The 23,492-nt window shown below is 48.6% G+C and overlaps 1 protein-coding gene across 2 annotated transcripts in view; it reads left to right on the forward strand.

Moving 5' to 3' along the window:
• Positions 1-97: 97 nt before the first annotated feature.
• The window catches only part of TAOK2 (TAO kinase 2), a 39,787-nt gene continuing 16,392 nt past the window's right edge, over positions 98-23,492 (forward strand). Inside the window, exons 1-17 of one of the 2 annotated variants that reach the window (XM_083469125.1) lie at positions 98-174; positions 1,072-2,209; positions 11,903-12,075; positions 12,630-12,701; positions 12,887-12,988; positions 13,609-13,654; positions 13,751-13,847; positions 15,402-15,515; positions 16,015-16,106; positions 16,273-16,366; positions 16,528-16,609; positions 17,166-17,333; positions 17,421-17,633; positions 18,765-18,893; positions 19,962-20,198; positions 21,497-21,625; positions 23,093-23,296. In XM_083469125.1, coding sequence (XP_083325251.1) covers positions 11,944-12,075; positions 12,630-12,701; positions 12,887-12,988; positions 13,609-13,654; positions 13,751-13,847; positions 15,402-15,515; positions 16,015-16,106; positions 16,273-16,366; positions 16,528-16,609; positions 17,166-17,333; positions 17,421-17,633; positions 18,765-18,893; positions 19,962-20,198; positions 21,497-21,625; positions 23,093-23,296 — 1,911 coding nt within the window. In that variant the 5' untranslated portion in view covers positions 98-174; positions 1,072-2,209; positions 11,903-11,943. Of the gene's footprint in view, positions 175-1,071; positions 2,210-11,902; positions 12,076-12,629; positions 12,702-12,886; positions 12,989-13,608; positions 13,655-13,750; positions 13,848-15,401; positions 15,516-16,014; positions 16,107-16,272; positions 16,367-16,527; positions 16,610-17,165; positions 17,334-17,420; positions 17,634-18,764; positions 18,894-19,961; positions 20,199-21,496; positions 21,626-23,092; positions 23,297-23,492 lie in introns of those variants that run through there. The other variant, XM_083469126.1, reaches the window with a different exon arrangement.

Here is a 23,492-nt window from a genome sequence, read left to right on the forward strand (position 1 = left end):
AGGTGGACCACGATCTGCTCTGAACTGTCCCAGCCAATGCACCAGCCCAGCCAATCAGTGTCCGAGACGTCACCGGGCTTAACAATGTACAGGCTGTGCTGCATTAGCATCCGCGGAGTCAACAAGCGAGGCCAAATCACGTGACACTGTGGGGAGGGGGTTGTTCGAGAGCAGGTAGAGCCTTTCGGTTTTGTGAAGATTTTTGGGAGTGTTTCTATTTTGCCGCCTTTTCATTTTTGCTTGGTTTTGAGGGTTTAAAATTTACGGCCAAAAGGGCGTACGGTTTATTCCGCCGCCGCCCCCTTGAGAAAGGGCGGTTATAGCTCGCCTTGGTCCCAATTGCGCAGATGCCAAGGTGCTGCTGTTCCCATATAAGGCGAGGGAAAGGTCACATTAGGAAGACCGCGCGGCACCTGAACATTCCGTCGAGTGAGGGGAGCCTGACCCCGCCCTCCTCCAGAGGGGTTCGGGCGAGGGCCCGCGCGCTCGTTCAGTGACGCTTTAAAGTTTAACGGTCGCTCAGTGTCCTTTATTCCTCCCCCTCCCCTTCAACAGCTGTCGTCCCTTCGCCCGCTTTCTATGCGCGCGCGCGCGCGCCTGTTTTTTCGGAATCCTGCCCCAGTAACAGCTGAGCGCTGGAAGCTCCGCCCCCAACAACGCCAACCTACCAATCACATTCCGCCTCCACCGTATGTCCCAATCAAAACTGGCTAGAGGGCATGTGCCGTCCCAATCTGACTCCTTTCATTGAACAGCTCTTTCCCCTCTCAGCCAACCAGGACGCCGACCTCCTTGTTTGCCCTCGCCCTTCCCGACGCCCCGCCTCCTCCAAGCCCGGCGCGGCTTCCTTGCCCAAGGCCCGGTTCCAGACATCCGCCCGCACTCTTTTCGTATTGTCAAGGGAAGCCACGGTCCCGCCCATCAACGCCGCAGCAACCCAATGAATGCAGGGCCCTCGCGAGCGACTCGGCTCGCTCGCTCCCTTTTATTAGTGCACATGCGCTTTGTCTCATTTAGCAACACCTTGTTCCCTCACAGCTCATGCTCGGTTAACTTTCTCTCTCTCTCCAGAACGCCCTTACCAAGGCGCAAGTCGTACGCTACGTCTCCGCTCCGCTCTACGCATGCGGCCGTTCCTTGGCTTCGGAAAGGCGTTCGGCGCGTGTCCAGTCCGCGGCGCATGCGGCTTTCTCCCGGCTCCCTCCCACGGCTCACTGCGCGTGCGCCCTCTCCTCCGCCGCGCGCCGCCGCTTATGCGCATGCGCCCGGGCTTCTCTCTGCCTTGGTTCCGGTCTGGCTCCTGCCTTGGGCGCCATCTTGGATTTGGGGACAACTGGAGTCAGTGAGTGAGTGAGAAGGCAGAGGAGCCCGAGGAGGCGAGAGAGGGGAGGGGGGGCCGGATAGCGCCAGGCCCCCCATCCCCACAGTACTCCACATCACCGACCCCACCCTCTGCCGTAGAGAGGTAGCCCCTCCCTTCCCCCAGCCCCCCGCCCCGCAGGGCTCCCTGGACGTTGGAGGATTTCTGGGGCTCCTGGAGGACCAGCCCGCCCCCGTCCGCCCACCCCGCCCCAGCCCCTCCTGACCCCCCGCCCCAGTTTCCCCGTGAGGGCGGCGGCGCGTTCCGCTTCGGAGGTGCAAGCCTGAGTCCCCTCCGCATCCATTACCTGTGGGTCCTTTATAGCTCACCCGACCTGAAATATATGACAGGGGCTGCGACGTCCCACTTAACCCGCGTCTTCTTTCCCTTAATAGGCTTCCCAAAGAGTCGTCTGTCGGTAGGGCCTCTTGTCTGATAGAGATTTCCCCTCCTCTAATTTGGGATATTCTCTCTTCTCCTCCCTCCCCCCCCCACCGCCCTGAAGAGTCTCGGTAGAATTGTGTCTGCTGGGAGACTCCTCATTCACCTTTTCAAAGGGATGCCCCAATCCTTCCCCTTTAAGTAGAGCCCCCTGCACGTCTTCGCTTCTGCGGATCCTTTCTTCCCTAGCCAAGCCAGAGAGAGGGAGATACTCTAGGTGCCCTATGTCTCCTACGCAGAGGCCTCCCTCGTCCAGGGGAGCCAGTGACAGTTCCCTCTAAACCCTCTTCCTTGATTGGAGGAGTTGGGGAAGAGGAGGAGGAGGTCGGGGGTGTACTCCCCACCCCCAATATCCTGGAGCTGGAGCCGCAAGGGGAACAGTATCAAGGCAGCTGCCGAGACTTACAGGTGAGACCTGAACGTACTGATACAGGGGAGAGGTGAAGGGATGTGTGTTATGGTGGGGGTGGTGGGGAGGCTGGGAAGATAACAGAAGGTGAACGTTTGCAGAACAAAGAGGTTGTATGCACCAATTTTGTGGAAATCCGATTTTCTTTCTGTCTGCTTCCCCCGCCTTCCCCCAACAATCATGCCTCCTGTGTTGAGAAGCACACGCCCTCCCACCCCACCCCGAACTCATTTTCTTCTTCTAAAGGCTTAATGAAGGAGTAGCAACTTGCAGCTTTTCCCTGCCACATCTGGGCCCTCTTCTGGAGAAACCAGGAGTTCTGTTCACCAGAACATGGGTCCTGGGTTTCCATTCTGCCACCTCAAATCCTTGTCTTCTTTTTATTGAGAATAAAAGCTGACACCACCACCCCCATCCCTCCCAAAAACCTCCTTTGCAACCTATCAATTGCATCTCACTATGACTGCTAGACTCATTTCTTGACTTTGCAACTAAAAGCCCCTGGCTCCTAGTCCTGTTCCTCTCCATTAGATCTTGTTCAGCTTTTAAGGAAACCTAGAGGCCTGTTTTTATGCTCTTAAATATTTGATGACAAGGTTGGGGATGTAGGTGTTATCAAGGTAGGTTAACATGATGGACTACTGTTGGCTTCCCTAGCAATCATCATTCAGGCTGAAACTTTGTTGTAAATATTGAGCATGCAACCAGGAGTGAATTTTGGGGAAATGGGATGATTGCCCTTGGCTTGTGGTCTGGGGTTGGATTTTAACGTAGCATGCTACCAAAAGTTTTGTATGTGTGTTTATAATGGGTTAGGAGGAAGACATGGTGGAACTGTATTTGGTTGCAGGGGTGCTTCACACAGATACTGCAGAGTAATGAGGTTTAACATGACCACTTGGAAGGAAGGAGGATGAATGGCTTGTCCTAAGTGCTGGATGGTGTTCAATTTGACATCCTTTTAAGCTACATGGACCAGTTCCCACTGGGCCTGCTCTTTTCATATTCTCAGGAGCAACCAGAAAAGGATTTAATGTCAAAGAAACCCATATTCCACAGAGAGGAAAATAAAATTCAGCATTCAATATAACACTGTACAAAAAATTCAGTTCTGTTAATATGCAGGAGTTTCACATTTAATTCAGAGTTTTAGATAAATTGAGCCTTATTTAGTACTTGGTGGTGTGAAGGTGCTGTTAAGAGGCGGTATCTATAAGCAGTGGGGTATGAGAAAACCAGTACTGTATTCCTTGAGCAATGGCAGTTGTCTGTTTCTTTCCCCGCATCCCCGCCCACCCTGTGGACCAGGATTGTTTTCAGATACCTCTCTAGAAACTTGGGGGCTAGTACTTTTAAAGAAGAGGTCTTCAGCATTCTAGATTTCTGTACATGCCACGTCTCAGAAGATCAATTAATGAATGATGGCATGTTTATCAAGTACATTACCATAAAGCACACAAGTTTCAAGACCTCCACTTTCATGGATTGTATTGCTGCTTGACCTGGGTCAAAAAAATGGGAGTTGGGAATATTACCACCTCAAGGGATTGCACATTTCTCTGGGACATACCAATTTAAGGTAGGAATTTAAAATGAGTCTGAGAATAAGGGGTGTTTCTTGTGGTGTGCATCCAACAATTTTCATCGTAGCTTGAACATCATTCCAGAAGGTTTCAGGAAAGGTTTTGTGTGGCATTCTTCTATCAAGGATGAGTAAGAGTCCTTGAGAGCTATGTTGCTTTTGGGGCTCCTCCATCCGCTGTCCTAATAGGCAGTAGTTTTATCATGCAAGATGGGGCCCAGTATCTACTTGGTTGCTTTTTGACAAAGCTTTTCCTGTGATATTTTTATGAAGGCTCTTTCTGAAGTGCTTGGCCACCGAGATAATTGGATAAATTGCTTTTCTTTTGTTGACAGGAGCTCCTCAGACTTTTAACCCAGCTGATTCTCTCTTGTGACCAGTAACACTCTTATTTTAGTCTGTTTAGTTGGGTACAGCCTTGCAAATGAATGTCCCAAAGTTACTAATCTGTCCACATATGCTGATTCAGTCATTTCAATTATATCAAGAGCCCAAAAGAAAAGAAAAGAACCAACACTTTTTCCAGTTTCTCTGACTTACAGCACAGTTCTGTGACAAGTTGGAAACATGTCCTGTTGAGTTCAATGGGGCTTATTCCCATGTAAGTGAGGTTAGAATTGCAGCCCCATTCCCCTAATACACATGTCCATTTAAAACCCTGGTTCTGCCCCTGTTGCTTCAAAGAGCATGACTTCTCAATGACCATTTAGGATTTTTCCTTTGCTGGATTTTCCCCACCTATGTTCTTGATTATAATACACTTCTTTCTTCCAGTAATCTAAAACAGACTCATGAGCCTCCTTTCAGCTGGACATGTCATCATGAGAGAAGTTTTATCCTGGAATATTCAGATGTTTTTTTAAAAAGATGATTATGATGGTGTAACAAAAGTGTTGCTTTGAGCCAAAGGACGGCAAACAGGCCAACCCAGACCAAGAATAAAAGCATCCTACCCCTCTTGCCCAGGCGCTACTTAGGGGAGGTGGAGTTGTTTCTATATTTGTGGCTGCTGATTCTGTGTTAAGAGGCTGCCTCTTTTTGCACATCTCACCACGATGTGACATAAAATAATAATTGGTAACACTCTTTGGTCAGATAAATTTAACAGCCGAAAGTTTCTAACTTTGATCTTGTCCTTTGTCAGAGAATATGTTGTTAAGAAGAGCTGGCAAGCAGAGGAATGAATGAAAGGACACATGTAGAAGCTTGAGATACGATTAAAACTTCTCTCTTTCACACACGCACACCCCACCCCCTCGACACATACAAAAGTTCCCCTTTAGACACTATGGAGGACTTGCGAAAAGTGGAAGTGTTTTCTATAACATCCAACGCCAGTCTTGTTTTCTGCCTTTAGTTTTCAGTTGAATCTGGTTTGGTGAGAGTCTGTCTTATGTACATCTCATGACTACGGGTCTTTCCATGGGCTTAACATATGTGACAGGGTATGCAAAACTAAATCACCTCACTAGTCTGGACAAATGCAATATTTTCTTCCGGCCGGCGAAGGGCATTTGTTAAGGTAACTGAACTCCTTCCAATTCTTTCTTAAAATAGTTTTCTAATGGTTGCAGCAAAATCTCTGGAAATGACTGCATTGTGTTCTCAAAGCATTATTTTCTGTCATGCTGTTGTGGTAGAATACAACCCCTAGGGCTTGCTTCTGAGTTACCCACAGGTTACTCAGTAGGCCCTGTATTCTTCCAGCACAGAAGGAATTGGTAGTGCGGGGGAGAAGACCCCCTGGAATGAAAGCAGCCTAGAACCTCTGAAAGGAAAGAGGCCAGGACAGGGTATTTCAGAATATTTAGGAAAGAGACTTTAAGGCTGGAGTCCATTTACCTGGAGTAAGCCCCATTGAATTAAGAAGGGCTTAGGTCTAAGTAGGCGTGTAGGATGGCACTGTATGATTTGTAGCCCTGTATACTTAATTGAGATGAACCCCATTGAGCACTGTAGGAGTTGCTTCTGAGTAAACATTCAAAGGATTGTGCTGCCTGGGAAGGAAGGACTAGGAAACATAACAGAACAGAGATGTGCTTCTGTGGACCCAGGATGCTGTAGCTTTGCTGAAGCTAAGCAGGTCTGGGCCTGGTTAGTTCCTGGATGGCAAGAGTGCCTGGGGACTTGAGTTCCGTGATGGAAAAAAGACAGGATATACATCTATTAAATATAGAAATTGCTGCCATAATTTTTAATAAGCATTTTATAATCCTTGTAGTTGCAGTGCAAAGCCAGCAAATATGAAGAGGGCAGCAACAGGTGAAGGGCAGCTCTTTTGCAGTTTTGTGGCTGGAGCTTTAATGTGTTTCCTAGGTATCTATCAAGAGGGTATTCAAATGGGCTACGTGTGAATATTTCTGAGGCTTAAGTAAGGAGAAGGGATCAGAAGCCCTTTGTGGAGGTGCAGTGGCCTCCCCTGAGTAAGTTCAACAAACTGGACCAGAGTTTGTCCTTTCTTTCATTCTGTGATAGTATTTTGTTGCCCATTGGTGGTATTTGGCACAAGGTGCTGTCTAAAAGCATTTACTGGGCCAGTGAAGAAAGAAAGAAAACCCACAACTTGCTTCTCTGCCACTACCACAAAGGACAGTGGCTAACATTTGGAGATTGGGAGCAGTCCAGACATTGTGGCTTCCAGTGTTGCAGGCAGGTGATCTTTAGGCCTCTTGATTTTGGGTGTGTGGAAAGATCCACATGTGCCACAACTGTGGCACTATCCCGCTTTCAAATACTTAAAGCCCACCTTGTGGGTATTGGATAATTCTGCCCCCTTCCTCTCTAGGCTCAGATGGCTCTTCCTTGCTCCATATCCCCACCACTGATGATGTTTTGCATTAGGGAGAACCTGATGGAGTTTATATGTTCTTCACTTTTTAATGGGACTTCAGCAGCCTAATGCTACTGTCTCCTAGTGTATCTGTTTTCACCTGAGATTTAATGACTTTATGTTTGTGGAAAGTCTGCCTTAGGATTTTACATTTCACTGTTGCCAAGTGTCTGCTGTCATAAGTTACCTAGCTTTAATTGCCAAGTTAGGCCTGAGGCCTCATGACCACTTCTCTTAAGACTTTCCCCTAACCAGCTTTCACTGTCTATTGTTTCACTGATTAAACCCAGAATAATCAGGCTGTTCTTTTATTTCTTCTGTTTTATTTAATCTCTGTATCTTAAAGAATGCAGTGTAAACAGCTCAATGCTAGATATATTTCAGGTGGTAAAATAGAGTAGAGGCAACCTCACCAATTTTGGCCTTCCAAGCACACATAACAATCCCAGCAGCTTTTGAGGCAAAACCCTTATTAGTAGATGGGGTGCAGTGGCAATCACTTGGGGTGGACATTGGTATACTAGGTAATGCATTTTTGTTCTTTTTTCCTGCACAGTTGAGCCCATCATTGTCCACCTACTTAGCATGTTGGCATCCCCAGCTAAATAAATAAGCTTGTCGCTACTTCCTGTCAGAAATCTGGTACCCCTCTTTCCATCCAGGCATATGAGGTGCATTTTCTTCAGGAGATCCTCAAGTTACATCCACAGTTTGTGAAAATGAACAGAAGAACTCAGGATCAGTATCTGCAGTTCTCTAAATTGTAGTAGCTGGAAAGCCATTAAGGTCAAGGGTCCATTTCCCAGCCTTTGGATAGACACTTAATTTTTTACAACATGTCCGTCCACCCACCCTTGGCAAATGTCATTCTGGGTAGCGTGTTCTGCAAGCAGATTGTTGAAAGTGGCAGCAGGTCCTGTGTCAGAGCTTCCTGACTAATTTTCATAACTCCCTGTAGCTGGATTGAGCAAGTGAGCCAAAGCACATGCTATAGAAAAAGCAGGGTGTATTGTTTGTCCTGGGTGGTTAACTCCTTTCCAAATGTGCTTATCCGGTACAGCAGGGATGAGGAACTTTTTTTAGCCCAATGGCTGCTTTCCCTTCTAGGCAGCCTTCTGAGGGTCACATGCTGGTGGTGCACAGGGACGGAGGCAAAAGTGGGCAGAGCAACCTTTGAACAGTAGGTTGGTTTCTACGAAAAACTCACACTTCCCTTTCTCTTTCTGCCATCTGGGCAAGCAAGAGGCATTATCAGAGTTCAAAGATACCTTCTAGCCGGGTAGAAACACACAGGCAGTCAAGCAGGGCCAGTGAGTGCTGTTGCCTGGGGAAAGTTCTGAGGGCCAGATAGAGAGGCCTGAGGGGCCTGAGGTTCCCTACCCCTGTGTTACACTCTGCAGTTGAGAAGAAAGCCTTAAGCCATGCCTTCAGGAGTGCTCTTGACCCTCTAGCACAGGTCATTTTAAATAGTTATATTACAATAAATTATTAAAGATTATATATTCTTTTTGTGTTTATTGGAAGTGTCTTGTGCATTCATGTAAGTGCCATGAGAACTTCTGGAAAAGTGGCATAGAAGTATGCTGGCAAATGGTAACTGCTGCTTTCTGTGTCTAATTGCAGCCTCCCAAAGCTTCAGCAGAAGCAGCAAAATCTTGCATGACTCTTAAGAGTCACAGGCCTATAAACTGGTTCCACTTTTAGTCTGCACATCTTGGGTCAAATGTGACATCCAGACCTGCTGATGATGACCTGAAAGCAGGTCTTCTGTTCCATGTTGGGTGAGAGCCTGATCTACTTTTGCAGATCCTTTTTGCAGACGATACAGCTTATGCTGCAGGGGGCATTTCTTTCTGTGTAAGGAGTAGCCCTAGATGACTTCTCTGAATTCATTGTATAACCCTGTTCCATTGACTTTAGCCTGGAACCTCAAAACCAAACTTGAGAGGTTAAATTCTGTGCGCTGCTTAGTGAAGTGAGGTACAGCAGAAGGATGCCTTCCCACCCGCATTACTGCTGCCAGGCTGGCCTTCTGATTTGCCTTTTTGCTTTGGATTGTTCCCTGGGAAGCAACTGAACAATGCAAGGATTTCCTCTCGCTGACATGGCCTGCCTGCAGGCTCTTGATTTCCTTGTTTTTCTGTTCATTGGGTGGAGGAGGGGAATTGGTTCAATGAGCTCTGCCCATCCCAGAAGGTAAGGAGGTACCCCAAGAAACTTGTTTTGGCAAACAGAGTTTAGATGCACATTGGTGCCCCCCCCCCAAAAGGCAAAGGCCATGGGTCTTGTTTTTCTAATGTTCATCTAGCCAGCCTGACCTGACCCATTCCCATAGGCAAAGACTCCAGGGGGTTACATCCAGCTAACTAATTTCAAGGACTAGGAATGGATCCGCAGTCCAGACATACAAGATGTTTTAGCCCATATGAATACCCTGCTGGTTCATTCAGCTGATGGAGGCCTGCAAAGGATCTCTGTGGAGTTTTGCAGCCTGCAGAGGTGGTATCCAGAGGTGGGGGGAGTAGCTGGCACCAACTTTTACAGACCTCTTTCTTGCCTCTTGTGTTGAGCAAAGATGAAGAGTGCCCAGCCTGCCAGGGTGTGATTAGCAATAAGGTCAGAATAGTGGCTTATACCTGCATTAAGCATAGACTCCAAAATAGTGAGGTCCCCCCTCTGGGAAGCAGGGTACCCATGTTGGGAGTGTCTTCCTTGGGCCAGGGTGGGAGGCAGCATGGCTGTCCACCTCTCTTCCCATGTAGTGTAGGGTCATATGTTGCAGCTACTGCAAGCAGCAAACACATTCTCCTGCTGAAGGATCTCTCCCGGGGAATTTAGGTTGGTACGTCTGGAAATTTGAGTTGTTTGATGTAGGGTTCAGAGCTAAAGTCTAGGCTGCCTGGATTAGTCTGTGTTCTCTTTCAGAAGCTTCAGCCTCTTGTACACTATAATGCCACATCAAGAAGTATGGGTCATCTTGCCATAGAATTTATTGATTGATTTAGAGCACTTGTACCCCACTCTTCAACCTAAAAGTCTCCTGGAGTGGCTTGCATACAATAGCATGCAAGACAGCCCCTGCCTGCAGGCTTACAATCTGAAATGTATTTCTGCTCTCCCCCCCTTTTTTTTTACTTCTATGCGACCTGCATCTTTTAATCTTAAAGACCTTGATTAAAATAAACTCCATAGATGTACCAATTGGGGCAGTGTGTTGCAGGTAAAACATTTCAACATAGTGACATGCAACTGTTTCATATGTGGATGGTTAGCTTTTAACATAAAATTGTATGATGGAGGTGATATTTTCCAGGTGGTGAACAGCTCTGAGCACCTCTTTGAGGACTAATAAGGATTAATCAACTTCTGTACTGTCCATGCTTCCTGGGTACAGGGTTATTGGTCTCTGGGCCCAGTTCAGGGTGATCACATTAGTGAGCCTTAAAAAGCTCAGGCCCCAAATATCTGAAAGACTGCCTCCACCCCTTCCAAAGTTGTTGGGTGTTACAATCGACTGAGGGGGCTCCCTTGGTATCCTCAACCTCAGAATTGTGGGGAAGAGTGGCCCAGGAGAGGCCTTTCTTTGTGGCAGCCTCTAAATGGTGGGACTCCCTCCTCACAGAATTGTGTGCAACATCTTCATTGGACAGCTTTCACTGTATGTAAAAGACACACCTCTTTGCCCTGGTCTTTGTTTTTGGGGGACTGAACTTTTGTTGGATTTATACTGTTCTGTTCCGTTCAGAGAGGATTTACTATGTTGTTATCACTGCAATGGTCGTAACTGTTTTTATAACCATATATTCTAATACTGTAACCCACCCTGGAACCGGTTGGAGAAGGGCAGGTATAAAATTTTAGAAATAAAAAAATTACCTACTCCACTTCTCCTGTACCAAGCCCAGTAAAATCTCAGGCAAGCCTCTCAAAAGTCTCATTTGCTACATGTCCCCATAATTCCCTTCAGCCCCTCACAACTGACTGGCCTCAGTTTACCCAAGAAAAGGAATGGGGAACCTGTGGCCTTCAAGATGGTGGTGGACTATTTAACTTTCATTATTTCTAACCATTGGCTTATTCTGATAGGGGTTTGGGTGCCAACAATCTCTGGAGGTCCACGTGTTCCCCATCCATCCCTGCTCTAGAAAGAATTGTTAAGGAAAGCAGCACAAGATAGAATCACAAAAGCAACCTTGGAAGGGTTGGGCTTGATTATTTCTTTTTGGTTTTGTTTATACATCCTTGGGAGTAATTGCCATCAAAGAAGTAGTCTTTAAAGAAGATCTTGTTAATTTCTTCCTCCTCCCTAACTTGACTTTCAACAAGAGGAGAAGGGAAACTAAAGCAAGAAAGAAGTTTATTAAACTGAGGCAATTCTTTGTGAGAATGAGGCTGCTGTACATGCAGGTCTTTGTCCACTGCAAGGGGAAGGTGGCTCTGCGCATGCAAGACCATGGAGCTGAAGCATGTTCAGTCCTTCCACGCTGAAGAGGGAAAACCCCGCAAGAACCTTCATCCTGTCATAGAAGGAGCAAGTCATGGAGGTTATTTTAGTTGGGAAAGCAGCAGGGACAAGTGTGCTCTGAGTCAGAGCGTATTGTATCTCAGGGAGATACTCCTGAGGTTTCTTAGGAAGAATTGGAGCCTGTAATTTATTTTCTAAAAGAAATTTGCTTGCCCGGGTATATTGTTGTGGTTAGAGCAGAAAAGTTGGAAAACTTAGTGATAAGCAAAGTTTCGGGTGCATGCAGTTCCCCAATTCAGTACATTTTCAGTTCCCAATTGAATGCTGCTGCTAGTGCAGCAGGAGCACAACACGAAGAAGAGAAACCACTATATCTTCTCTGATCTCTATGAAGTCTCACCCCATTTGCTGGCATTGGTGCCCCCCCTCCAAATTCTTCTCCTTGATTACCATTCTACACCACTTCTCTTATTTTTGTGGGTGGGAACTTGCGACTCCTGGATTCTTTTTTGAAGGATGTCCTGTATGAGCAGTGACTAGATTGGATGCAGCTGTGGAAGATTCCCCATCCTGGCTGATTTAGCAAAAGAATGGGCCTTTTGTAGGGAGTCTGATATATTTTTATAACCTGCCTTTCTTCCAGTAAGGAACTCAAGGCAACCTACATAAGGTCCTTAAATGCCCCTCCCCCGGTCCAGTCCCCTCACTGATCAGGCCTAGATATGTTTAGCTTCAGGAAGGTAGCCTCATTGTGTGTCCTATCAGACCATGTCTTACCCTCAGTGAGCTTGCTAACCTCTGTTTCCCCACCTTAGGAGAAGGGCAAAGGTGAAGCCCAGCCTCCTCCACGGCCGCCATGCCGTCTAATGCCCGGGCTGGCAGCTTGAAGGACCCTGAGGTGGCTGAACTGTTCTTCAAGGATGACCCCGAAAAGCTCTTTGTTGACCTGCGGGAGATTGGTCATGGCAGCTTCGGAGCAGTCTACTTTGTGAGTGTTGAAGGAGTGGGGCGGGGCGATATTGCTGGAATTGAACACACCCCTCTAGGCTCACTTAAAGCATGCCCTCCAGCGCCTTCTTACTCATTAGCATCACACCACTTTGCCCTCACTGTGGAGAAGATTACTAGTTATAAGCTCTGCATGTATGCCCCAGGTTTGGAAACAGTATGCTCCTGAATTTCAGCTGCTGGGGAACAACAACTAGAGAGGGCTGTTGCCTCTCCCCACACCCCTTATGGGCTAGTTGACCACTGTGGGAAACAGGATCCGGAATGAACTGACTCTTGGTCAGATTCATCCAGGCTTCCTTTCTTGTTCTTATGAAATGGGTTCCTGTTACCCCCAACATGCCTCTGACCAGTGGACATCTCTGGGTGTGAGAATACCCTCTTGATCTGCATTACTTGTACCCTCTTGATCTGCATTACTTTTTCCAGGCAGAGAAGCCAGCCTCTGCTCAGCCCTCTGAATCAACTGCCTCTGAATCTGGCCATTGCTCCCCCCCCCCCCAACAGTTTCCTGACACTCTGTTCCTTCCACAGGCCCGAGACATACGTAACAATGAAGTGGTGGCCATCAAGAAAATGTCCTACAGTGGGAAGCAGTCTAACGAGGTTTGTGCTTCACCCCTCTTCTGACAACACTAGTCGCAGCTGGCCTGCCAGCAGACCTTGGTGATTAAGTTCCCTTGGTCTCTAGACCAACTGAGAGTGCCCTGGATCCATTGGGCTCTGTCCCATTCTCCTTTACCTGGAATTCAGGCTTCTCCATGCTCAGGCTTCCTTTGTGTATCTTCCAGAAATGGCAGGATATTATCAAAGAGGTGAAGTTTCTGCAAAAGCTGCGGCACCCGAACACCATTGAATACAAGGGCTGCTATCTACGGGAACATACAGCATGGGTAAGATGAAAGGGGAAGCTGCTCACATTAACCTTTTGGGCTCCAGGAAGATTTTCTGATCTTTGAACGATGGAGGTTTTGGATGGGTGCAGGAGGGGTCTGAGTGGTGGTTGGGTTTCTTGCTTAGGTTAAAGAGCAAGTATGGATCTTACAAAAGAGAGAGAGATTTTCACAAAGCAAAATTCATTCATGGAAGTGACGGCTACATGATGTGGTTGTGGCTGCTGCTTTAAGATGGCTTTAGAAAGAGGGGGGGGGCAGGGCTAGGCAAATGCATGGAGGATAAGACTATGGTTGTTAACCATGATAGCTAAATAGAATCTCCATGTCTAGAAGCAGTATACCTCTGAATACCAGTTGACAGGAGGGCAACAGGATGGGAGGGCAGTTGCCTTCTGACCTGCTTATGGGTTTCCTGAAGGCATCTTGTTGGCTGCTGTGGGGAACAGGATGCTGGACTAAATGGACCTTTGGTCTGATTTAGCAGGGGCTCTTCCTATGTTCTTAAGTGACTCGGAAGTCCCAGGTATGTAATGGTTTGGGGGACTGGTTGGCAGGTGGGGTTCAGAGGAATGTTCTGCCCTGTGCTAACTTCCTTCCCTGCCTTCTCACCCCATCAGCTGGTGATGGAGTACTGCCTGGGCTCTGCCTCGGACTTGCTGGAAGGTGAGTACCCAAGACCACGTGAGATGGGTAGATATTCTGTATCCCTTTTTCCTACACTTATATGTGATGCTCTCTCCTCCCTCCCATGTTTCCTAGTGCACAAGAAACCGCTGCAGGAAGTAGAGATTGCAGCCATAACACACGGTGCCCTGCAGGGGCTTGCATACCTGCATTCGCACAACATGATCCACAGGTGAGATGAGCAGTCCTGCCCTGTGTGCCCACGTCTTCCCATGCTGTTTTTAGGCATAGTCCACAGGAGCCTGGATGGCAGAATGGCCATGTCCCCATCTTACCATGAGGGTGCAGTCCTTATGGACCCTTCTGATTTTAAATTGAATTATTTGCTACTTTTAACTGCCACATCAAGGCATATTTGCATTTGATTCATGCAAGCGATTCCTGTGGGGTTTTCAGCACAGAGACAAAAAATAAACTTTATGTATGAGCTGAATACAAACTTCAGAGAAACTGCTTGAAACCTCCTGCATTGTCAGGGCACAATATGGCCTTGAAGCTGCTGCACCATAAAATCTGTATACTTCCTTCCACTTTACATCTAGAGAAATTGTGGCAAATGGCAGATTTTGGTTTAAAACTGCAAGGTCAGACAGTCTGGCTGTGTTCATATATAATGGTAAGCCATGCTTTGTTTTAACTAAGATTTATTCAACAAACCATGGGTTATCTTTCAGGCAAGCAAATAAGCCAAGAGTTTCTTTCTCTGAAACTTGCTTTGTTTTCCAGCTGTTCTTACCTCCTGTCTCCATAGTTTGACCACTCCACCCTCAATGCTCACTAGACAACCCATGGTTGAGCAAGGAGATAACACCAAACCATAATTAGCCATGGTTTCACATCATGGTTTGTTGCCAGAAAACAAGCCATCGTTAGTCTGCTGGTGTGGATTTGGACACCACACTTTGGCTAAACAATCAAAGGCTTCCTGCTGTTTGCAAGCCAGGTCTCTGTGGCTCGAGTTTCTCTATCTCTATCCTAACTTGTATATTTAGTTGCTCATGCCCTTTGCATGATCCACAGACAGGATGACAAAGCCCCCACAGTATAATTTGCAAGCCATTGTTTATTGGGTTCTAGCACATGTCAGGGTCCACATGAATACGTTGTCATGTGTTGGGAGAGTGGGGCCATGCATGCCATCAGGCCCTTTTCCACATCTCCAATGCCTCATCCTTGCACGCATTTATTTATTGCATTTACACCCCACTTTTCCTCCAAGGCACTCAAGGTGGCGTAGTTGGTTCTCCCTCTCTCCATGTTATCCTCCTAAGAACCCTGTGAAGGTAGGTTAGGCTGAGAGACAGTGACTGGTCCAAAGTCACCTAGCGAGTGGTATGCCCGAATGAGGATTTGACACCTGTTCTCCCTGGTCCTGATCCAATACTCTAACCACAAAACCCCTCTGGTTCTGCTTTAGGACTGAAGCAGAAAGCCTTCTGTTTACACGTAGGCCCCCTCTGTGACTTAGAACTATGTGCGATCTGGTAATAATTGTGCAAGAGGTTGGCCACTTGAATAAGGCTGAGCAGTTCACCCTAAGCATCTCCATCTACCCCCCCTCCCCCCCGCATGCAGTTTTCAGTGCACACCTCTCCTGCCACGATTCCATCCTCCTGCTTTCCTTCCCGCTTCTCACACTTGTTTTCCCTCTCTGCCCACCTTCCAGTCCATGGTTATCTCTACTCCCACGTGCAGTTCTTAACCACTAAGCTTTGACCTTTTCCAGAGATGTGAAAGCTGGGAATATCCTGCTGACTGAGCCAGGACAAGTGAAACTGGGGGACTTTGGCTCGGCCTCCATCATTGCTCCCGCTAACTCCTTTGTTGGCACCCCATACTGGTAAGAGAGCAAGAACTGGATGTTTGTGTGACCCGGGAGACAAGCGGGAAGATCTGTGGCAAGAAGCAATTGTAGGCCTCGCCCTTCATTAGGAGAATAGTGTTTGCGTGAAAACATGGCAGGGCAAATTGGGAGTGAGGTTCGATGTGCGCGAACTTGGTTCCTTAAAAAGGAAAGAGAATTTATTGGATTTGATAGGGCCTGCATTTTCTGGTGGGAAGAGTTAGAGATGTTGAGAAGTAGAAAAGCAAAGTGGTACTGCATGGAATTAGAGGGTTGCCCTTTTTTGCAGATAAAATGCCGTATATCGGGGTGGCTCTGTAGATGTTGTTGCTCTCCAGCTCCCATCATCCCTGACTGTTGACCTTGCTGGCTGGTGCCAATGGGAGTTGTAGCCCCATGACATTTGGAGACGCTACATTCACTACCACCCCAGCTATAGATTCTTAACAAGCTGTGAATCATGATCTCAGGCCACTGTGCACTGTTCTCTTTCCAGGATGGCTCCCGAGGTGATCCTAGCCATGGACGAGGGGCAGTACGACGGCAAGGTGGATGTCTGGTCACTTGGCATCACGTGCATCGAACTTGGTATGGGATGCACTCTTAGGAATAGAGGAGGTGGTGTGCTCCAAGGACCTCCTTGCCCTAGCAAGCTTGGAGCTGCCAGAGTTCTTAAGGTGGGGGAGGCAGGAGGGGAAATGTCTTGGGGGAAAGTGAAATGCCGCTGTTAACATCAGTGTCCCTGTATCCCCAGCGGAGCGCAAACCACCCCTCTTTAACATGAATGCTATGAGTGCCTTATACCACATCGCCCAGAATGATTCTCCGCTGCTCCAGTCCAGTCACTGGTAAGAATTCCCCCAATTCATGTGTTTATGAAAATTAAGGGCATTCTAGGACCTTGGAAATCGGGATTGATGGGTTTAGAGCTGGGACCGGTGACAGAAGCTGAGGTTGGAGTTGGAAAGAAGGCAGGCCTCCTGGATTGCTCTTTCTTTACCTCTTTCAGGTCTGAATATTTCCGGAACTTTGTGGATTCGTGCCTGCAGAAGATCCCCCAGGACCGCCCAACCTCTGATGTGCTGCTCAAGGTACTGCTCAGCTCAGCTGCACCCCTGAATAGGGGCCTTCTGTCTCCTCTAGCCGTAGTCCACTTATGTCTATGAAGCTTTGGTCACAACACAGCCCTGTCTGTGGGACAGTGAAAGTGAGGCTGAGGGCAGAAGAAGAAAGCTGTTTTTCTATTAGAAATTTCATTGAGAGGAAAACAGATGCCGGGGACTGCCAAGATGTGAAATTAGCTAGGTAACATGGGGTGGGGGGTGGAGGTGGAGAGTTGTCACGTGGGATCAGCCTTCCTAAGTAACTCCCTTCAACATTGTTCCCCAAGATACAACTATACAAATCTTCCCCATTGTTTTTCATTGTTAAAAAGATGCTCCACCTGTGAAAAATAATGTTTAAATGTTTTGGTCAAAGTATTTGCGGTTCCTCATCACTTGGATTTACCTCCCAGACAAGCTGAGAGTGCACTGTGTACATTAGTTTGAGTCGTTAGTGAACAAAATTGATCCCGTTAAAGTGGATTTGTGGAAAACTTGCTCTGGAGTACCATTTTCAACCAACCTCGTGGTCATTCTTCCCCAGCATCGCTTCCTCTTGAGGGAACGTCCCCAGACAGTTATCATGGACCTGATCCAGCGAACCAAGGATGCTGTGCGGGAGCTGGACAACCTGCAGTACCGCAAGATGAAGAAAATCCTTTTCCAGGAGGCACAGAATGGCCCAAATGCAGAGGCACCAGAAGAGGAGGAGGTTAGTGGTTCTACCTGGTTACCCAAGGCAGCTTCTTCCCTGCTCCAGCTTCCTCCCCAACCTCTTCCCCTCTCTACGTTGCTCTAGGAGGTGGAGCAGTTTCTCCACCGTACAGGCACCATCAACAGCATGGAGAGTAGCCATTCGGTGCCCAGCATGTCCATCAGCGCTAGCAGCCAGAGCAGCAGCGTCAACAGCCTGGCAGATGCCTCCGATGACGACGATGGGGCTGAGATTGCCATGATGCAGGAAGGCGAGCACACAGTCACCTCCAACAGCTCCGTCATCCATCGCCTTCCGGTACAGGATACATGGGCTTTGGGAGTGGGAGGGTCTGAATGATAACAGCAGGGAGCAGAATTGAGTGGGCTTGGGGAACAAAGTCACTTGTGCCTTTCCATGATCAGAGCCCAAAGAAGCACGGAAGCAGGCACACTGAGTTGCTGCCGTAGTGAAGGGCAAAATTTAGGGAGCAGCTCCGGTTGGGTGGGAAGCGCCAGTTGCCATGGCCTTCCTCAAGCTCTCCCATGCTGGTGGGTGGCAGTAGGAGGTGGTAAAGATGCGGGAATCGCAGGTTGGTCCTGCCCGGGTGGGTGAATTGTGGGAGTGGCCCACCTCTGAACGTGGGTTGGATTCGCACAATATGATAGGACTGGTGGTGGGGAGCAAGGCAGTAGAGACCAAAGAGTTTGGATCTGCGGCTAAAGCATCCTTAGCTCTGAACGCCTATTAGGCCCATTGCTTCACAGCTAACCTCATCTTAAGCATAGATTTATCCCACCTTCCCCACTCTGCCCAGAAACCAATGGTTGTAAAGGACAAACCTGACAACCTGGGATTTGGGGGAATTTTTCCTGTACGAATTAAGCTAATTTGCATAGGCTCATATTCCATTGGACAGTGTTCAGTTTGCATCATTAGAAAATGTTCTGGTGCCCTCCACATGTCATTGGACCAACTCCCATGATCCCTGGCCATTAGACATGCTGGCTGAGGCTGATGGGAGTTGTAGTCCAAGAACATCTGGAGGACACCTTGTTGTCTACCCCTGCCCTAGAGAGCGATCTGTTTCCACATGCTTATTTTATTTGTATTTACTGTGCACAATGCTTTGAAATTGCCACGCTTGCTTGCCTAATAGTTGTATTTGCAACTGGCATCCATTCATTGTTAGTAGTAAACCTGTAGGACAGAAAAATTTCCATGGAAGAATAAAACATTAATTTCTGCCTCACCAAGGCAAATTTAAGCCCAGTGGAGCCACTTCCCTCCTCACTGGATGGGGGAATTAAATTGCGTCCCACCCAGCCTCACCCAGCTGTGGCGCTTTCTGTTGACCCAGGTCATCCAGCATAAAGAGAGGTGGGCAGAGAAGGTGTTAGAACCGTGTAGGTTCTGCATTTCTCACAGGCCTGTTTTGGTGCTTCTCAGGGCCACGACAACCTGTACGATGACCCATACCAGCCTGAGATGGAGCCCCAGAGCTCATCATCAGCTGCCCGGCGCCGTGCCTACTGCCGCAACCGAGACCACTTTGCGACCATCCGTACAGCTTCTCTGGTGAGTGGAAGGTGAAGTCATGTTTGGACAAAGCATTATCCCCCCCCCCTCCAAACCAAGTTCAGTCTCTTCATTGTTCATGGCCCAGCACCTTGTTTTTATGCGGAGGCTGCAGAAACTGCAGGGTTTACACAACTTCTTCCAAGTAGTAGGTTCTGCTTCCTCCTGAATCCTCATTTCTTAAGATGAGATGGGATTCTTGCTAGCTGTATAAAAAATGAGAATTCATGTCCTGCAGAAGTATTAAGGACTCAGGATGCAGCCCCCACAACCTGGCACCTTCCACATGTTTCATGCTACAACTCCCAGCAGCCCCAGAGGGTGCCAGGATGGAGGGAAATTGGCCCCAAAGTGACCCATTTAGAAAAGGATTCCGGGGGGAAAGATTTGTCATAGACTATTAACATCTATTGTTGTTCTTAGGTACAGCTTCCTATTGTAGGAAAGGAGCAGAGGGAGAATCATGGAGACCTAAACACACTTTGTAACCAAGGGAGGCTAGGAATGTTCTGTTGGAGAGAAATAAAGGAAGCTCTGTTTCTGTGTTGGGCTGCCGAAACTTAAGCAATGGATTGATTCCTTAATTGATTAATAAATCTAATATATGAACAAGAAAGTAGCTCCAGAGAGCCACACCATTTTTGATTATGATGCACATGGTGCAGCAGGCACCGTCTTAGAAGGGGGAAGTCTCAGAGAAGGAGGGGGTGCAGCTGTGTGCCAAACCTTGGAGTCTCATGGAAGAAAGAGGGGTGTCAATGTGATAAAGTAAAAATAGGGTAGTGTCTGCTACCTGCAACTTTATCAGTACCTATAATAATTTAAAAGTTCCAGATTTAATGGTTGGTGGTTGATAAAAATGGATTAATTGACAAGATGTGGCAGATCTAGTTCTCAGATGACAGGCTCCTGTAGGCAGGGTGTTGAGGATGGCCCAGGAAAGGGTGGTGCTGAGCTTCCCCCTCCCCCTTAACAGGATGCAACTCTAATTCAGGAGTAAGCACACAAGCAGTGGGGCCGGCGAGAGTCAGGGTTGCCTAACTTTGACCTCCTGCCGCCCTTCCCCAGGTGACTCGCCAGATCCAGGAGCACGAGCAAGACTCGGCGCTGCGGGACCAGATGAGCGGCTACAAGCGGATGCGGCGCCAGCACCAGAAGCAGCTGCTGGCTCTGGAGAACAAGCTCCGGGCGGAGCTGGACGAGCACCAGCTGCGGCTCGACAAGGAGCTGGAGGCCCATCGCAGCAACTTCTCTGCTGAGGCTGAGAAACTGGCCAAGAAGCACCAAGCTATATTTGAGAAGGAGGTGAGCGCTAGTGTGGGGTCGCCTTGCCAGAGCCAGGGAGATTCTGTTGGAGACAGGTGCGATGGCTCCAAGCGGCAGGAGGAAGGCAGAGAGCTTGTGGCCTCCCTAGTGGAGGAGCTCCTGTAGGAAAGTGGAGTTCCTCAGGCTGTTGAATAACCACATGCTCAGCACCGGCTCCTGGTTTTGGGGAGCCATTACCCAGGACAGGTGGGGTGTTGTTGCAGCAGCGAGCCTTGCTCCTTGCCGCCATCATCACCAACTGCTGCTGTTGCTCCTCCTCTTCATCTTTGCTGCCACTCGCTTGACCGCCGGGCAGTGAGCCAAGGAGAGCAAGTAGACAGTGTCATTTGTGGATCCTCCTTTGCCTACAGCTGGGCCAGGCTGAGGGGCAGTAGGGAAGAGCAGGCGCAGGGGGTTCTTGTCAGCGGACCCCCTGGAACGGTGCCTAGACCCTCCGCAAATGCCTGGCTTCTTGACACTGGTCCTGCGTGTGCTGGAGGGGTGCGTTAAAAACCAGCCACAATAAAAAGAGTGAAGCTCCTCCTTTTTGGTTTCCCTTTCATTCTGACCAGATTACTTGGGGTGGTCCAGGCTTGTTGCTGAGGGGGTCTCTTCTTTGGCTCCTGTTATAGCTGTGTCTCCCTTCCCTTCTGGCCACATTAGCTGTGACCTGGTAGGTCAGTGCTTTGGGATCATTTCAGTGTGCTGCTGCTGCGGGGATCGGTTTTCCTCTTAAAAGCAGATACTTTTGCTTATGGGGAAGGGCCATAGCTCAGTGGTGGAGCTTGCCTTGCATGCAGAAGGTCCCAGGTTCAATCCTTGGTCGGGACCCCTGCCTGAAATCCCAGAGAGCCAGTGTAGACAATACTGAGGTAGATGGACCAATGGTCTTGACTCAGTCCAAGGCAGCTTCTTATGCTCCTGTGTTGGTATTAGAGGACATCCAGCTTCGACAATAGCCAGGCCTGAATGCCCTGCTCCCCTCCCTCCACCCAAACACATTAAAAATGGTGAGTTGAAAACCATGCTAACGGTGCAAATTTGCCTATTTCTGCTAGACACAGGCAGGCTCTTTGAGACTCCAACTCAGTTTCCCACTCTGGCTTTGGACATTCTGCCAGTTTGCCCACACCCCCATACTGGCAATTCCCTTTTCTTTCTCCCACACTTAAAATACTTTCCTGTGCTTGCATGGAGTTACGCTACTACACACACAGCCATGAGCGTGGCCAAACTGTCTTCATCCTTCCTTTGTGGGTGAATTTCCTTTCTTTCTCTCTCACCCATCCCCTGTACAGGCAAAGGCAGCCCTGGCTGAGGAGAAGAAGTTTCAGCAACATATCTTGGGCCAGCAGAAAAAGGAGTTGGGCAACTTGCTGGAGTCGCAGAAGCGGCAGTATAAGCTACGCAAGGAGCAACTTAAAGAGGTACCTGCTTTTAAGAGGAGCAAAGCAGGCAGGGGGGGGGGTCATACCAGCTTGGCAGCCTCCTTTTGGAAAGTTCCTGGTCTCTCATCCCAGCCTCCGCGTTTTCCCCCCTTGTGCTGTCTTCCAATTCCATCTGTAACTGGGAATCCTGTCATGGGTGGGTGAGGGATGTGAATCTGACACTGCTAAGTTCTGGTTCAGTCTGTGGTACTACCGCCTGATAATTCAGTGACCTGAAATTAGAGTTCTTGAAGGAGCTTATTCAGGAGTCAATCGTACAGTCTTTAGGGGGGGATGCATATAAAATATAAATTTTAAAATGTCAGGGGCATCACATACCCCGCCCTGCAGCAGGGAATACTCAAGAGTTGCCTCAATGTTGAAAATTCTCGTAGTTCCCTGTAAGCCATGGCCGACTTCCTGCATGTGAAGAGTGAGCTAGTGCCCTAGAGCTGTTTCCTTGAGACTGAATGAGCGGCTCTTCTCTCTCTTTGGTGGGCAGAAGCCCACCATGGGAAATGTTTGGCAGAGGCTGGACTTCCGGCAGTGCCTGCACTCCTCATTCAGTGAGAACAAGAGGAATGAATGATCCGCTCAAATGAAGGAGCAGTTAGAGAAAGTTTAGCAACAAGTGTATTCTGTGGAAGTTCCTTTGCGACTCTGCAGCTGGTCTGCACCCTCACTCTCCATATATTCGCCAGCTGCACTCAGATGTTCTTTACCCAGTTTTATTCCCGGGTGTAGGGCAGTAGTGGGGAACCTCTGGCCTGTGGGCTACATCAAGCCTGGCTGGAGGCCTTAGCTGGCCCATAATGCCATTCTTCCTAAACCACAGCCACCTGGCCCACATTTGATGTCAGGTATTGGGCAGGTAAAGATGTGGCTGCAAAGGTACAACCAAGAGCCCTAAAATTCTCTTCTGGTTGTTCCTTGGCTCACATCCAGTAATTCCAAATTTGGCCCATCCTTACCAGAAGTGAGCATTGCAATTGGCACCAACCAACACTGATTTGAACATCCATCAGTTGTGCTCTGGAGTTCCTGGTCAGGAGCCACCAAGCGCAGCTGATCCTTGCCCAAACAGAGGGTTGCAACCAGGACCAATCAGTTGACCAGCACTGACTGCAACCCGTGCTGGGATTGGCTGCAGGGATCTTCCTTTGCAGCCCAGCTTGAGGAACATAGATCTTCTGCACTGATGGCTTGAATCCCAGGCTGGGCTGCCAAAGAGTTCAGGAAAGAAACAGGAGCACGCTTAGAATGCACCCCGCTTTCTTTGCAGCTAGGTCACCATGGTGACATCAGATGATTGACAGGTGGGTGGACCCATCAAGGTGGCCCGCGGTGGGAGAGCCCAAGCTCCTTTCCGCCAGCCAGATCCTGTTCTTCGCCCATGCTGTGTAGGAGGAGATACTATCATACTTCATTGTGTCCCATTTCTCATGACTTTTTGTTTTCCTCTCCCAGGAGCTGCAGGAGAATCAGAGCACACCCAAGCGGGAGAAGCAAGAGTGGCTGCTGAGGCAGAAGGAGAACATGCAGCACTACCAAGCGGAGGAAGAGGCCAACCTTCTGCGCCGCCAGAGGCAGTACTTTGAGCTGCAGTGCCGCCAGTACAAGCGCAAGATGCTGCTGGCCCGCCACAACTTGGACCAGGACCTGTTGCGAGAGGTGAGAGTCTGGCGTTGGCGGTGGGGAAGGGATGGTCTCACGGGAGGGCCAGGGCTTCATGAGGGGTTGTTTTGGTGAGGAGGTGTCACCACTACTGTCCCAGAAGGACAGACATTGCCAGGGGGTGTCTGGGTGTCTGCCCCAGGGAGCCAGCAAGTACGATGCAGCAGGATGTGGAGCAGCACAAGAACAGGAG

The sequence above is a fragment of the Podarcis liolepis genome (genome assembly GCF_965112155.1).
Source record: "Podarcis liolepis genome assembly, chromosome: 13".
Lineage (NCBI taxonomy): Eukaryota > Metazoa > Chordata > Lepidosauria > Squamata > Lacertidae > Podarcis > Podarcis liolepis.